General features: G+C 32.9%; 2 protein-coding genes across 5 annotated transcripts in view; both read right to left on the bottom strand.

The window, feature by feature from the left end:
* Nucleotides 1-3,050: 3,050 nt before the first annotated feature.
* LOC111052969 (traB domain-containing protein) overlaps nt 3,051-17,917 on the bottom strand; it is a 33,073-nt gene continuing 18,206 nt past the window's right edge. The window contains exons 8-11 of one of the 4 annotated variants that reach the window (XM_039441329.1): nt 17,072-17,174; nt 7,838-8,000; nt 5,721-5,778; nt 3,062-4,080 (exon numbers count right to left, since the gene is read on the bottom strand). In XM_039441329.1, coding sequence (XP_039297263.1) covers nt 5,728-5,778; nt 7,838-8,000; nt 17,072-17,174 — 317 coding nt within the window. In that variant the 3' untranslated portion in view covers nt 3,062-4,080; nt 5,721-5,727. Of the gene's footprint in view, nt 4,081-5,720; nt 5,779-7,837; nt 8,001-17,071; nt 17,175-17,917 lie in introns of all 4 variants that reach the window. The other 3 variants (XM_039441313.1, XM_039441337.1, XM_039441321.1) reach the window with 3 other exon arrangements.
* On the bottom strand, nt 3,169-3,936 carry LOC111063886 (histone-lysine N-methyltransferase SETMAR). Its single transcript, XM_022351560.2, has one exon. It carries the CDS (start codon nt 3,934-3,936, stop codon nt 3,169-3,171), a length of 768 nt encoding a protein of 255 aa, XP_022207252.2.

Genomic DNA, 17,917 nt, shown 5'->3' with positions numbered 1-17,917 from the left:
GGGAGTCTCTCCCTGCGAGCTCCTGGTTCCAGTTAGCCAGCTCTTCTGGTTTGGAATTTGGCCTAGCACTGATTCTTCTCCTACTTGTGCTGAAATCAGCATCCAAATGAGGCTCAATGACTGCTGGTCTAGGCTGTGGTGCTTCCCCTTCAACCCGATTGTCTCATGGTGGCACCACTTGCTCAGCATTGTCAACAGCCGGTCTCACTACTGTATACCCATTCTTTCTCAGGTAAGATACATAATCTCCAAGATTTTGGACAGAGAAAATCTATTAAAAGGCTTTTCGGGGTCGGTCCGCGACGCGTCGCTCCGCGCTCCTAGTGCACGGAGGTCAGGTAGGAGATTCTCCGCGCTCGGGTAACTTCGGGTGGGCTCGGCTGTTTCCGACCTCTGCTTTAGTAAAAGCCTGCTGTTCTGTCGTCTTCCAGTTCACATTCTAATCAATTACTTACGATCACAGTGAGTAAATGGGATGTATCAACATTTTATCCTTTTTTCCTTGATATTTCCTCCTTCTCTGCTTCATCCACAACTGCCAAAATAACATTTCTTCATCTGAGTCATTAATCACTCACGTCTGCCACTTTATCACAACCTCAAATTAGAACTGACTTCAATTGACAAGTCTACGTCACGACTAACTAATCCAAAACGGCGTCATGCAGGAGAGCGGAAAATGGAAGTTCCGTGCACTACAAGCGACGCGAGGCGGCACGGCGCCGTTTTGGACTAGTCGTCGTGACGTAGACTTGCCAATTGCGATTTGAGGTAAGACATGGTTACCATGGTTGAAGTTGGAGTTCTAATTGTAGTCAGTTCTAATTTGAGGATGTGATAAATTGGCAAGACGTGAGTGATGGATGACAGATGAAGAAATGTTATTTTTGGCAGTTGTGGTTGAAGCAGAGAAAGAGGAAATATCAAGGAAAAAAGGATAAAATGTTGGTACATCCCATTTATTTACTGTAATCGCAAGTAATTGATTAGAATGTGAACAGGAAGACGAAACAGCAGGCTGTCGGAAACAGCCGAGCCCTCACGAAGTTACCTGAGCGCGGAAAAATTCTGACCTACCATCCGAGCACTAGGAGCGCGGCGCGGTCGGAACCGCGGTTCCGACCCCGAAAAGTCCAGAGACGTTTCGTGATAATGCACGGAGGTACACTTGATCACATGTATTCAATTCCGGGTCGAAAATTTTCCGCGCCGCTCCACCGACCTAGAGCACGCTCTACTTTAGAGTTATTCATAATTTTTCTTATAATATTTTATTTCGAGTGAGCTATTCAACGCTCATTCAACTATCAATAACTTCTTATGTATGAGGTATTTGCTTGATAAGTCATCTTCAATATACACTTTCTGTTAACGGCTACTCGTATTTTTTTATTTTGTTCACTCACTTGAAAATAACATAAAAGTCGGAAAATGCTGTGAAAAATGAAATTAGGTTGAAAAAATGCTACTTTGATTTTTAATGTTCATATAAATACGACTAGACCTAGCCCTTACCAAGAAAGTGAATAATGTACATATAAATAATATCAGATCAAACTAACGTTTATCAAAGATTTGATTCCCTAATGACTATCAAATACGGTATTTTATTACAATAATTAGCCTTCTAGTTGTGCCTGGGTCCCAGGCAATTTCTGTTGTAGTTATAATTCTGCTGCCGTTTGCGTTTCTGTCTATTGTGACCAATGTGAATTCATGTCAGCGGATACTTGACCTGAGAGAGATAGATTTATGATTGCTTCTCCACATCCTATGATAAGTGATTTCTTGTAATTGTAACTAAATAAGTTCATAAGAATGTCTGCTTATTTTATTTTCTTATCTCGTATTTTCTCACTTTTTTATTTTCCTTCATTGTAAATTTCGTCAAATTGAGATGTTTATAGGAATCCACACCTTTTATTTTATTAATAATTATGTTTTAGTAACACTCGGCCCCTGCGCTCAGGTTTTAACCTTTTCAGGGACCTTCCGTATTATTTAATGTTAATACTATTTTACTTTCAACTTATTTTGTTAATTGTCAATATATTGTATCTATATAATTATAGACATGCATGCATATTGTTTTGGAGGAAAAATTAACTATTGATTGGTGTTGAGTGTTGAGTGTTAGTGATCTGTGCCTTGCTATTTTAGTGAAAAAACGCTTCTGGGTCCCCAGACATTTAATTATAGTGGAACAGCAAACTATGAGTTTTTATTAATTGAATTCGAATTATAAGGGTAAAAAAGTATACAACGCCCTGACATTGAATTTAAAGACACGCCAATCAATCCAACAATTCAAAGCAGGCTTATACAGAAATGCCTTAATAAACATCAGTTTACTTGATATGGATGGGTAAAATCTGTGTAGTCAATTATGTAGGTTCCATTGTGTTCATATGTTCTAGATAATAGTTTTTAGTCCTTTAAAAACTATCCTAGTCCTTTAAAAACCCCTAGGCTGGGGACGTATTTTTGTATATTTTTAAGCTTAGTATCAATTAATATTATGTATTTGCTCTAACCTTTGTTTAATTCCATACTTGGTCATTTTATTATGTAGTAGTCTGTTTTCTATTTTGAAATTGTTTTTTTCCAGTATGGATTGTAAGACAATTATTGTCTATATGGTAATGTATTACTTATCATGATAAGTAAATAAATATGAGTATGAATGATTACGAGAATGCTCCCGTAAATACTACGTGCAGCTATTTCGATATCAGTCCATGCAGATATAACCCTCGTTTACTATTTCTCAATAGTATTCCACATTCCACTGTGTGGATAATTTGGGCCATAAAGCTGCTTCTTTGAGAAGAGGAAGGCCCTTCAATTGAATATAATTGATATCTGATAGCTGTTGAGTAGATTGTGTTAGCAGTGACAGAATGGCCGGCTGCTGAACACTAGCACTCATCTGACGCCACCTCAGTTTTGTTTGTTCCAGTAAATTTTCCATATTGAGATTTTGTCTGAATTCGCAAGATTAGAAACTTCAGCCTAATACGGATGGATACAGGGATATTGACAATACAACATTGAGCATCAATAAATTTGTCGAATTTTAATCACTAAATAATAATTATTATAATGATAATATATATATATTTCTAGAATAACAAACAATAAAAGAATATTCAATGACAACAATTTATTTTAAAAAAGATTAGGATTGAATGGAATAAACTTGTTACAATTATCTTCAGCGCACAAACATGGAATCTTACCATAACTATGCTCTCCTTGTGAATAGCTGTAGGTAATCTCGCAGCCGCTGCCAATGTCGGTGAGGGCGAATATGGCCAAGTGCGGCTCAAGCGAATCAAACCTCACTGGAACAATCGCCGCGTTCGGATTGCACGAATGGTTAATATACCGTCCAATGTTTCCAATACAGGTGGGATCGACAAATGTTTCGACAACATTCTGCCCACTGTGCTCTTCTAGTACAAAAATATAGTTCATAGCATCAGTTCCCGACTTGTTGGCTCGCATTTTGGCCTCACTCTTCCCAATTACTTCACCAGCATATTCACAAATGAAGTCACCTCTTCTCAGATCTTGATTTCGCATCAAACCCAGACCCTTACCACCTACGGCAACCACCTCTAAACCACTAACTGGTCCACGCTGTACAACTCTATTACCACAAGTTTCACCACAATTACACTCCGTACCACATTCGATCACACCCGCCGAATTCATGGAGAATTTTTCACCCAAAAGCCTACCGCAACTATCATAATTGACACCAGAATCAACTAAACATGCACAACCCTCACTACATTTTGCAGAACACGCGCATTTCAACGCGATCTGACAATTGAAACTGTCTAAATCGGCGCCCGGACCTGGAATATTCTGTGAAGAATACATTATTCTAGTATCACAATGTTCATACTCGTCCAAAAATAAATTGGCCATTATAAAATTTAATAACAGATCTCTCAAAAGAATTTCTACCAATAAGTAGAAAAAACAGTTGGGTTTACAATTTCCAATAGAATTGGTGTTCTAAGTTTCTGCGGATTGTAGGCTGTTCTAACGCAACTTCAAGCTTCCGATAGACTGAAAACAAAAACAATAAATACAATTAGCTTTCTCTCATTTATCTGAAATAACTAATTCATTCTAAAAGACATTGGAAACACAAGAATTGTGAGAACAGTTCATTTTAGATAAAAAACTAATCTTGAGAAGGAGCATCTAGAAGGTCAAAACTGGACTTGACTAGCACTAGCTAGAACTAATGACTATTCAAGTTTTCATTGCAAAAATCAAGCTGAAATATATCTTATCAGTACCAAGATGAATTTGATAATCGATCCTTTAGTGCTACCTTTCAATCAATAAGTCTAGAGAAACATCTTGTGAGAAGGAATTAGCCTTCGCGTTTATTATTTCAATAAACTTGATCATTCGCTTCTATCAGTTTGTCTGTTGGTACAGTTACTTATCTTCAGACAAATATGACAACTGATAAGAAATTAGATTCGCCAAGACTTGGCGGTTACATAACTGTATCATAGTTGATTCGTGTAAACTAAAAGAAGAGTTGATTTTATAATCCAGGTATAAAATCAAGTTAATAATAGTTTTTTTCAAGTTCATCTTAATAAAAGAATATTCAATTCATCTTACAATGCTCACGTTTTTACTAAACTTGACAAAAGGTTTGGGCTAAAAATCACAAACATACATGGGAATCAACGGATGAAGGTGAATAGAATCGAATTCTGTTGATATTACAATCAAATATTGGGGGACTGAATACAATTAACAAAACAATAGATCGTCGATTCATTATTATATTAAGTGTGACCTAACAAAGTATATAGTGGAAATTGTCTTCCAGTAGGACGTTCTACTACTATAGTGAGGTCCACGTTATAATGGCAGTGTTTGATTAGCAATGATATTGCTATCCTTGTCTATCATTCAACAAAGCGGAAAGCGCTATCTCTTTCTCGCTTTGCTCTGTTGCCAGATCGTCTTTTAACAATTTAGAATTAATAACTAATTTACAAAATATGTCATCTTAATTATGTAAATTCATTATGAAATAATTGTAAAATATAATTTCTTGCTTAATAAAATATAATTGATTATTTTAAACGAGAATGAACAGTTAATATTACATCAATAAACCTGTATCATCTACCGTCTTTGGAAGGCTTTGACAAGACAGAGAATCGGCAACATGTTCTCGTATCTTTCTCCATCGCCATTACAACGTGGACCTCACTATAGATTTAATTACTGTAGTTGGAAAATTAGATAAAATATCACTGTGAGGTGGAATCTACAAGGTTTTCTCAATTCCCAGATGTATAATGAATAACAATAACAAAGTACCTACGAATACAGGAACTAGTAGGAGCCTAACGTCCATAATGTTTGTTCTAATTACATAAATCCCACATAACTTGATTCTACAGTAGTTTCTAAAGCTGATGGGTTTACTAGAAAACAAATTCACTCAATTTAGTTAGTTCATTACTGACAAATTTATTCAACTCATACCTAATTTTATAATTAGCATTCTATTGAAAAGAAAACTGAAAACGTTTTGAATAAGGCACTACAGGAATTAATAAGGTAGAGGTAAGGTAAGGTAAGATTAATAAGGTAGCCTACTAAGCATATTCATAGGTAATCACTTAAATCAACACAATGTCAAAACAGATTTAATTGAGATCGCCCAATACCTGATTATTAAAAGAACAAAATGTAGATGAAGAGTAATGATAAGATAACTGAAACATACTGAATATTCAAATTATTATTAGAATACTTGAAAAATATTGATTTTGAATAAATCCTTCTATATCTTTAAATTAATATTAGATAAAAAGAAACGATTTAAAATTATCACAACCATTTGTTTATCAAAACGTTTCCGAGAAACTAGTTTTGGCTGCTTCATAATTTATCATCATCTAGATGAATAAAGTTGAGCATTTGCTTATACTTCTAAAATATTGAGCATATGCTTCATTTTCTATGAATAAACGTGAGCAAAACCTTTTGCTCATGCTCATAAAAAATAGATTGAGCATTTGCTCAAGAGTAAAAGCTTATGCTCTAAATTGTATGAATAAACTAGAGCATTTGCTCAACTTTTGAAGCAAATGCTTCAAAAAATGTCCGGAGCAATAAGAGAAAAAATAGTCTGGAGCAGCTTTTCACCTTTTGCTCATACTAAAATATGGCTCAACTAATTCGTGTAAGAGGAAACTATACCAGATACGATCACAACCAATAGTTGAGAACTATAAAACTCTTTTTAGATTCAACCATTATATAATCACCATTATTCCTACAAAAGATACCTTTCCGATATAAAGATAGACATCACAGAATAGGAAATAGGCATTTAAGATGAGAATGTAGACGATTATAAGAAGGCTATTGAGATTATAAGATTATGCTGAAGACTATTATAGAGATGACATTTTTTCACGCTATTATTTCAAAATTCAGAACTCAACTAACCTAAATTACTCAATTCAAAGATAGAGAACAGAGCAGACGACCAAACACAAGCGGTGTCTATACTTGCATATTTAGCGCTTATGTAAGTAGCACATTCCTAACCTTTCACTATAATAACAAAGTAAGGTCACAAAGGCGAATCAGCTGATGAAAAATGTTTAAAATACGTGAGCATTTGCTCCAGAGTTCAGGAGCATAAGAGTATAAGGAAAAGCTTATTCATATAAAAATGAACAAATGATTATGCTTCTACCTAATGAACCTTATGCTCCATGCTCATGCTCATGAGCATTTGCTCTGTTTTTATTCATATGACCCATTATTAGTAATCAAAACTAGCTTCTCCAAAATGATTTGATCAATTGATAGATTGTTCTGAAAATTTCAAGTCTTTTTATTCAACATTTCTTTTTACCACATACAAATTTGTAACATGCAAATCTTCAACATGAACTATTTTTCTATTCAAATAGGAATTTACTACATAGGAGTGAAAATCATATGTTTTGAATTTGACGATAATACTTAAATAGTGTGGAACGCAAAAGCCTTTTTTCTGAATCGGAGCTGTTGAAGTACGAATGAGTGGGAAATGGAGTGTGGGGAAGGTAGGTAGCGCAATTCAACTATGATCCACGAGTTTTAGTTGACTGCTTTAAAGAAAATGGAACTGTAGAATGATTAGTTTAGAAAAATTGAACCTTAGCATAAATTGCGAGAAACACGAATGCTGTTCCAGTGAAAAATTACCGGTAGGCTTATCTTTCCGTCAGTCCGATCTTGCACCATCATTATTTTATTCATATACAATACATGCAATCCTGGTAACAACACTCCATGAAAACACATTTTCGGTTATTCTATGAAAAACACTTTCCTGCTTGTTCATACTACCGTTTTTTTTTCATTTTATTTGTAAGATGAATGACCTATAGTGAGGGAAGATTCCTCTTGATATACTTTTTATTTATTCATTGGATACAGCAAACAATAAAATTATTATTTACAATTATTCATTGCAATTCATCAAGATTGCACAGATATTGTTTTGTCGTAATTTGGAAATAATGTTGGTGTTTCTTGAATGGTTGCAAATTTTCTTAAATAACTCAATTCAAAATTTATGAAAAATTTAAAATTTATAGATTTAATGTTTATTTTGGACTAAAAGTTTATAAAAATTGTACACGTTAAATTCTAACCTTATCTTGGACTTTGTCACATATAAATTTGGAAGAAAAATAGCACAAGGACTACCTTATTATTTTATCTTTCAATGTTATTAGATTAGTGTCATTTGCATTGTAAATAAATAAATAAATGCAATTACCTTGAGTGCAAGAGGCCAAGCTGCAACTGTGATTGACTTGAAAGTGTTTGAAACTGTTTTTGGCACAGGAACCAGTTTATAGCAGCCGTATACAATTAGACCAGCAAAGGACCACTTGAAAACGGCTTTTATCACTTTGCTGGAACGAGATGGTGGTGGAATCCTGAAAATAAGCATTTGAATTGTACAATAGTGATCATACAGCATAAAACATTAACAAAACTATTAGAAATATTGAAAGAATCAAATTAATACTTCACAGAAGATATCTTGAATAATTTCCTATACATTCATAATACTCTCTTTTTTGCGATAAATTGTGTGAAATAACAAAGATATTCCATCTACTTCCATTATGAAGAGCTCTAAGTCGAAAGGTGGCTGTGGAGATGGTGGGGATGGGAGAGGTTCGGTGCCGGCGAAGGGATGCAGAGGATCGGATGGCGGTGGGGGTGCAGGTGGTAGGTGATAGTCATAATCAATTGTCGCAACAAACAACTGGTGGTGTTCTCAGTGAAAATTTTAGTTCAAAAATAGATATTCTTATCAGAAAAATTGATTCGATTCAGACTGATATAACCACTATTAAGAACGAACTGAAGGACATCATAAAGTTTATTGAGCATTTATTTTAACTGAACAACGATAATGCTGCCGCGATTGAAAATAATGAAGCTGATATTAATGAATGCTGCAAAAATATTGATTCGATTCAAACTTGTAATGTGCAGTTGAATAAAAACTTTCAAAAACTTTCTATTGAAAATAATAATTTAAATCAATATCTCAGAAAAAACTGCATTGATTTGATAGGTGTTCCTTATGATAAAAATGAGAATTTGATTACTATTTTGAATAGAATTTATCTAGCTGTGGGGTTTCAGTTGAAGGACTTTATGATTGATAACTGCCATATGCTACCATCAACTTCCAGTTATAAAGGCATCATGCAGCCTCCTATCATAGTCAAGCTCGTTGGTTTTACATACAAGAATAAATTCATGAACTGCTTCAAAAATAATAAGGGACTCACTTTGGCTGATCTAGGCTTCGCTGACAAGCCTAAGATGATCTACGTGAATGAAACTATGTCACCTTTGAATCGTAGCCTCTTTAAAACTGCTAAAACAATGCAAAAGGCCGGAAAGTTTCAATACGTTTGGTTTAAGAATGGGCGAATCTACACTAGAAAGGACACCAACACCAAACCTGTAATTGTGAGCTCAAGTGAAGATCTAAAACCATGAATAAATTATGAAATTGGATTGAACTGAATTATATTCGAACTGAACTTCAATTTTGAACTATCTATTATGAAATGTCTTCATCACGAACTATAATTTGATCTTGCATTAATTATAGTAGGCCTATATGTTATCTGTCTCATCCTGTTCTCACCTCTTGAAAGTCGTACGTTTTTTTTTCTCTCCTTATGATATAGGTGGAAGGGTCTTATTTGAATATCTTATTTTTATTTATTGATTATTATTATCATTTATTTTTCACTACTTTTTGAAAGTATCAAAACATTTTTTTTCGCATTACGAAGATCCTAGATGATATTTTTAATTTTTAATAGTACTTTTTCAATTGTCGGAACACATTGCTGATAATTATTATTTATATATTTATTCATTTATCTTTTATTTATTTCTTTTTGTATGAGTCTCATTGACGTTGAACTCCTTTAGTGAGCGAATTACTTCTTTTCAATGAATTTAATCATATTGAAATGCTTTCATCTTTTCAATTTCATCTCCTGTTCTTTCTTCACTCACATAAGTTTCCTTACATATCCCTTCATCTGTTTTCATCTGAGTGCTTGTGGTGTGAATAATGTAACTAGTATGAACCTATTGTTGGTACATGTAAACAATTTTCTTTGGAACATATTTCTATTATTTATTCTAAGTTCATTTGAATCTATAAATGATGGAAGAATGTAAATATTGACATTACCGAGATAAACTCGTGTTTTGTGACTGATGCCGATAATCTAACGATAATTCACCAAAATATTCGCAGTCTTAATAAGAAATTTGATGCATTTATTGCTTACATTACTTGTTAGAAATTGAAACCTGACATAATAGTATTGACTGAGACGTGGTTTCAGCCACTTGATGACACGTCTCCGTTTAATATTGGTGGCTACATTGGCATTTTTGCGGGAAGTAATGTAACACGAGCCTCTGGAATTGCAGTTTTCGTATCAACCAATAAGGGGATTAATTGTTCAAGATTATAGATGGAAATCAAGGATGTTGATTCCATTTTGTTGAAATTCGAAATATCAAACTATTGTTTTAATGTTTATATAGATGGCAAGCTTTTTGTATTGATACCTTCTTAAATGACCTTGCTGGTGGCTTCTTGGAGAATGACAAATGCAGAAATAACTATAATTTTAGGTGATATTAATATAAATATTAATAACAATGATAAGGCATTCGAATATTTGAAAATGCTGAGCTCTAATGAATTTGAATCTCTTGTCAAAATTGACACTCGAGTGACTAATGTAAGTTCTACCGGTATAGATCATATTTTCTTCAAATCAAAATTCAACACTAATCAAATACATAGCGCGGTAATTGAATCACATATCACTGATCACAGAGCTGTATCAGCTTCATTGTCCCTTATTAAAAACACAAATGATAATGATGTGGTTCCACAAATTGGAAAAAGTAGATTATAAGAAACTAAATAGTTTACTATTAAAGCATGACTGGAGGCGTGTTCTCGCCTATGATAATGTTGATGTAAAATTTTCTGCTTTCATGCATGTGCTTAATTCTTACATAGACGATGCTACTTCTCAATGTTCACAACAATTGCAATCGAAAAAGCATTATAAATTTCTAAAGCCATGGATGATGAATAGTTTGTGCTCGGAAATAGAGAATCGAGACAAACTCTATAAAAAACTTTCTAAAAACCCTCATAATGAGCAACTTAAAAATGATTTTATTACTTCTAAAGATAAAATAGTCAAATTAATTAAGGAGCAGAAGGTGAAATATTTTTCTAATTTGAAAGCCTACCCTCCCAAGCGACAGTGGGAGATTATTAATAGTTACTGTGGTCAATCATCCTCTAAGAAAAAGCCAATATCTTTGGATGAACAGGTTCTGGCAGATAAATTCAACGATTATTTCATAAGAATTTCTGGACAATTTATGGCTGATTTAGATGATGCTAAAAAAAAAACGTATGACCGCAAATTCAAAACTTATTGTTCCTGTAATTCTTTGTTTTTAAGGCCGGTCACTCCTGACGAACTGTTGTGTGAAATAAATTCATTAAAAAAGGTTAAAGTCTCCAGGTCCTGACTCAATTTGTTCTAAACTTCTCAAGGCTATATCTACTTCGATAGTTCCGATTCTATGTGATATCTTCAACACTTCTTTCTTGAAGGGTAGATTTCCTGCCGATCTAAAAATTGCCGAGGTGATTCCTATTTTCAAATCTGGATTACATACCGACATTTCTAATTACAGACCAATTTATTTGCTCTCTATTTTTCTAAATTACTTGAAAATCTATTCAAGAAGCGATTAATCGGTTTTTACAAGCAATTCAAATTTTTCAATAAGCAACAATATGGGTTTCATGAGGGTCTGAACACTGAGCATGCTTTACAAAATATCATGTCTGGAATCTATAATGGGATTAACAAACCATTTAAGAGTAGAACTTCGGGTCTATTCCTGGACATAAAAAACCGTTGATACGGTAGATCATTGCATTCTTTTACGCAAATTGCATGAATCTGGTATCCGGGGGGTGGCCTTTAGATGGATCGAGTCATACCTGTATAATCGTAGACAATATGTGTCCATTGGTGAATTTAGTAGTGAATTGGCTTTGTTCACCTGTGGTGTACCTCAGGGATCGGTATTGGGTCCGATCCTTTTCCTGGTTTACTTAAATGATCTCTTTTCCCATAACTTTCAAGGCTCTTTAACTTCTTTTGCAGATGATACTGCGTTAGCATATTCTTCTGACAGTGAGATAAGATTGCAAAAAATGATGCAGCTGGATCTAAATGACTTGTGTTGTTGGTTCCAATATAATAAATAAGCACTAAATGCATCTAAAACCAAATATGTAAATTTCTCCTTATCAGCTCCTTTCAGTTTTCCAGTTTCTCTAAAATATCACAAAGTTGGTTGTAATAGTGTGTCATGTAGTTGTGATGAGATAAATCAATCTTTAAATATTCCAAAGTATTGAAAGTGTTTTAACATCACTCCTTTATCTTGTCATTATTTAAATTCAAGCAAGCAATTAGAACCATTCTAATCTTGTATTTTTTATTTAGTTTCCTTTGTGTCAGTTCAATCTCTTGATTCTTGCACCTTTGCAGATCTTGTCTTTTGTATCGATTATTAGCTTAACTTTGTGACTACTGTTTGTTCAGCTTATCCATTCTAAATTAATTGTAGAACTTTGGTAATCGTTCATCATTTGTTTGATTTTGAACTTTCTTTTTTCTTATAAAACTTTTCATTACAAATTTTGCAAATTCAATTCTTGATTACTCTTGTATTTGTTACTTGAGCACTTTTCAATTTGAGCATTTTAATTGTGATTTTTCAATATTCAGTAACTTTCATTATTCATCAAGCCTGTTGTTTAAATTTGTTTTTTAATCGTTCACTGTTCTAAAATTCTCATTGCTCTCTCAGTAATTTTGCACTACAAACATTTTAATTAAATTTGTGATTATATTTAACCTATCATTTGGTATTTTTTATTTCAATCTCAATCCTGAGTTACCATTTGCTGTAAGTTACATGCCAATTTGCTTTCATTCAATACATATTATGTAAGCACATTGGATCTTTCCTCCTTTCAAATTTATATGTAGATTTTGTTAGTCTCTGATTACTTTACAAAATTTCATAACCTACAAATTCACCCCTTTATACAGTCCACTCTTTTGCTTAGACAAATTTCACAGCTACATTGGCTATTTTGCGGGAAGTAATGTAACACGAGCCTCTGGAATTGCAGTTTTCGTATCAACCAATAAGGGGATTAATTGTTCAAGATTAAAGATGGAAATCTAGGATGCTGATTCCATTATGTTGAAATTCGAAATATCAAACTATTGTTTTAATGTTTCAAATTTATATAGATGGCAAGCTTTTTGTATTGATACCTTCTTAAATGACCTTGCTGGTGGGTTCTTGGAGAATGACAAAGGCAGAAATAACTATAATTTTAGGTGATATTAATATAAATATTGATGACATAAACAATGATAAGGCATTCGAATATTTGGAAATGCTGAGCTCTAATGAATTCGAATCTCTTATCAAAATTGACACTCGAGTGACTAATGTAAGTTCTACCTGTATAGATCATATTTTCTTCAAATCAAAATTCAACACTAATCAAATACAGAGTTCATTAATTGAATCACATATCACTGATCACAGAGCTGTGTCAGCTTCATTATTCCTTATTAAAACACAAATTAATGACAATGATGTGGTTCTACAAATTGGGAAAAAAGTAGATTATAAGAAACTAAATAGTTTACTATTAAAGCATGACTGGAGGCGTGTTCTCGCCTATGATAATGTTGATGTAAAATTTTCTGCTTTCATGAATGTGCTTAATTCTTACATAGACGATGCTCCTTATCAATTTTCACACCAATTGCAATCGAAATAGCATTATAAATTTCTAAAGCCATGGATGATGAATAGTTTGTGCTCGGAAATAAAGAATCGAGACAAACTGTATACAAAACTTTCTAAAAAACCTCATAATGAGCAACTTAAAAATGATATTATTACTTCTAAAGATAAAATAGTCAAATTAATTAAGGAGCAGAAGGTGAAATATTTTTCTAATTTGAAAGCCTACCCTCCCAAGCGACAGTGGGAGATTATTAATAGTTACTGTGATCAATCATCCTCTAAGAAAAAGCAAATATCTCTGGATATTGATGACTCTGTGATTTTGGATGAACAGGTTCTGGCAGATAAATTCAACGATTATTTCATAGGAATTTCTGGACAAATTGTTTCATTTATGGCTGATTTAGATGATGCTACAAAAAAAAACGTATGACCGCAAATTCAAAACTTATCGTTCCTGTAATTCTTTGTTTTTAAGGCCGGTCACTCCTGACGAACTGTTGTGTGAAATAAATTCATTAAAAAAGGGCAAGTCTCCAGGTCCTGACTCAATTTCTTCTGAAATTCTCAAGGCTATATCTACTTCAATAGTTCCGATTCTATGTGATATCTTCAACACTTCTTTCTTGGAAGGTAGATTTCCTGCCGATCTAAAAATTGCCGAGGTGATTCCTATTCTCAAATCTGGATTACATACCGACATTTTTAATTACAGACCAATTAATTCGCTCTCTATTTTTCTAAATTACTTGAAAAACTATTCAAGAAGCGATTAATCGGTTTTTACAAGCAATTCAAATGCATCTAAAACCAAATATGTAAATTTCTCCTTATCAGCTCCTTTCAGTTTACCAGTTTCTCTAAAATATCATAAAGTTGGTTGTAATAGTGTGTCATGTAGTTGTGATGAGATAAATCAATCTGATACAATAGAATACTCAAGTTTGATACTTGATTATAAATTAACTTGGGACTCCCACATAAAGAAAATAAAGATGTATTTAATGTTCTTGATAAGACGATTTTATCACTTGAAGCAGTTTTTCCCTAAACATTTTCTACGGATTATGACACACTTATGTGCTGAAGGTTCTGTCTTTATTTTATCAATTAAGTGGTAACAGATTTGTTTCAGTATATAACAATGATGTTGAAATTTCTGTTGTAATACGGCAAACTACTCAAATGATTGTTAGGCTTCCAAAATCGAACTGTACCACGTTCAAGAGGTGTTTTCATAAACACATCATGAATAAAACAAAGCTTTGGTTATGGCTTCATTTGCCAGTTGAGGTGGAAAGCTTCTTTAAGGTTTTAAGTTAATAAGTTTCAATATATATCCACAAATCAAGTCAACCTTGTATTAACTACTAAATATTCCATGAATTTATTCTGGGTGATACGTTTTTGTCTCGATGATGTCACTAATAACTGTCTTCTGTTGAATTATACTACACTATGGAATTGATTGATATTTTAATTATATTATTTCTCTGTAGATTGATAGGTATTATCGCTCTTTTTCTACAAATGGGTGAAATTTATAATGATAAATGATACTAAAAATCCTTGTTTTATATGTATGTGCGAGCTTGCACTCAATCATCTTCATTACATCATACTTAAATTTCTAAATCTTTCTTCTTCCCAACTCCTTTTCCTAGACCTACTAAATCTTCAACTATATCAAGTTAGAAATTAAATAATCTTACTTGTAACACTTTGGATCTGACTCCTATTCGCGGACAAAGTCCAGTAACATACTGTACTTTTTGTGAGTAGTATCTTGTTCACTTGTAACTTGTCGTGTTATACTTTTGTTAATATTTTGTATGAATTTCAAGTGAATAAATTTTGATTAGTTTTAATTTCAGATATGATACAGTGTTGACTACTCTTTTTTGTTCACTTTGTATGAATAATAGTCACAAAAAGTGAAAAAGAAGAAGAGAATTCAGTACGGTATTTAAGCAAATTCATAAAAGCCTGTTGTTGAACGAGCGTTAGCGAGTTCTCACTTTTGACTCACTCAAGGCCAAAGTCGTTGTCCGTCTGTTTGTATGTTCTACAATAACTTTAGATAGAATAGAGCTTCAAATTTTGAGCACGTATTCTTCGAACCTTTATACAGGTCAAGTTCGTTGGACAACAAAATTGGAGTCCTTCGTCAATCCTTTTTTTGTTCAAACTATTAAATTTGTGAGTAGAAAATACTATTACTGTTCACTAACACTTTATTTCTCAATGTAGGTAATCATTCATTTCATTTCTGTAGCATTTATCAGTATCTTCAAATTTTGAGATCATTGAAACGGTTTGAGATATCGATGGTTTCGCCATTAATTTTCTTTTGAAATTCTGTATTGAATCATGCATCACAAGACCAAGTTCCCATTTGAAAAAATGAAGTTGGATCCATATGACGGATCCAAGATGGCGGACAAAAGTTTTGAAGCGACAGAAAGTAGTTTTTTTCGATTGGAAGAGGATTCCCATGGAACATAATGTCATATTATCCTTGCCACAGAAATATTTAGCTGTTCCCATAATAATTCTCGCCAATCCTGTATAATTACAAGTTGAAAATTTCAAAAAGCAATACAACAGTTCATGAGCGAGTTCTTCAACCCAGGGGGACACTGATATTGGGCTACTTCAAACATAAATACAGTATTGGAACAATGAATGTATGAATGAATGACAGACAGGCCAGACCAGGGCAGGATATCAACGCATTCAACTCTAAGCTCTTTCTGAAAGTGGAAGCCATTCTTCCATACATCATACCATCTCAAATAAGCAAAATTCCATGTGAACAGACTACCTAATATTTCAGGAGAAGACTGTTTTACCAAATAACGACATTCTTTTCTGTATTTTGAGGAGAGTATTATGAATGCTATTTTCTTCATACACGTAGACACTCTATACCCATACAAAATGGAACTTTTTCAACGATTTTTTGCAATCTTTCATTATCTTAGGAACATAGTAGTTCGTTCATCAATAATTTGAGATAAACTATCTTGTCAGTTGAAAAATTTTGAATTAATAAAAAAAAATACAAACAGAACTATTTTATAGTATACAGATGATATTACAAATATCATAGCTACAAACAGTAGAATATTTTGACTACTAAATCATTAGCATTATAGTATTAAAAATAAGCGTTAGCATAAATCCTCTTCTGTTCCTAAATTGAGTTCAATGTATTTATTCATCTATTACATCGAGGACGGTACATAACACTTACAGGATATAGGCTGAAGCTAAAAACTGTTATTTTCCATTTAAACAACGATTATATTGTTGCTAAGTTATACTATATTGTGTACTGTATAATGTAAGTTATGTTAAGTAATGGTCACGTTCAGAATCACATCAGTAATAATTATCACTTTAAAAATAGAACAGTAAATAAAATTAATAATTTTTCTAATGTGCAACTGTTCATACAATGAATAAACACAATAAAACTACATATGAACAGTTGCATATTGTGACATTTCAACGATAATTATGATTTGAGAATATATCTCACTTATTTGATCCTAGATGTGAACAATTTAATTACCTCATTAGAGGAGGAACCATATCGGGGGAGACCTTCAGCCAGAGATTACTAATTCCTGACATATGACCAATACCAACAATTCCAACAACTCGTGGTGCCTCATCTGCAATAATAATGAACACCGTCCAATAAATAAACAAAACTCGAGTTCATTAATTGAAAAGGATTACATCAATTTTGTTTATTGTAATACCAATGACTATTTATTTATTCTAATCATATTCATCGACAAAATCTAAACCCATATTTCTTACTGGAATAAGGTCTTGTGATAAAGAATTATTAGTTTGAAACGAGCAAAATTTCATAGTTCTCTAACTAAACACATCGATAACATAGCATATATCATAAACGTAGCAAATTTCAATAATACTGTATACTACTACCAAACACAATTTCAAATTGAAAAACAAACAAGAGCATTTTGTTAGTGATTAGAGACTATTGAAAACATATAAATCATAAGCAATAATATAACTTAGTTTTTCACCAAAAATATCAAATAAATGAATGCTATTAGTAATTAATATGTGATGAGCTAAACATGCAAGCTAGAAGATTCACATTTAAAAACAGTTTTTACGAATGAAGAAAGTCTAAGTTTGGCATACCTTTCTTAATTATTACTATTCGCTTCAAATACCTCTTTCTCTTTATAAGAAGTCGGAGACATTTTCTACCAGTAATAAAACGAGGTACTGTTGGACAAACTACAATAAATAATACCATGTCAAATTCTCAACTCAGTTTCTATTGATAGATTGTTAATATAACTTGAACATGACGAATACATCTCTAAATATATTTTACCGAAAAATATTCGACAAATAAATACATTCTAAAGAA

This window comes from Nilaparvata lugens, chromosome 1 (genome assembly GCF_014356525.2).
Source record: "Nilaparvata lugens isolate BPH chromosome 1, ASM1435652v1, whole genome shotgun sequence".
NCBI classification, from domain to species: Eukaryota; Metazoa; Arthropoda; class Insecta; order Hemiptera; family Delphacidae; genus Nilaparvata; species Nilaparvata lugens.
The sequence above is the reverse complement of the archived record's forward strand: the minus strand, read 5'-3'. Positions and strand labels throughout refer to the sequence as shown.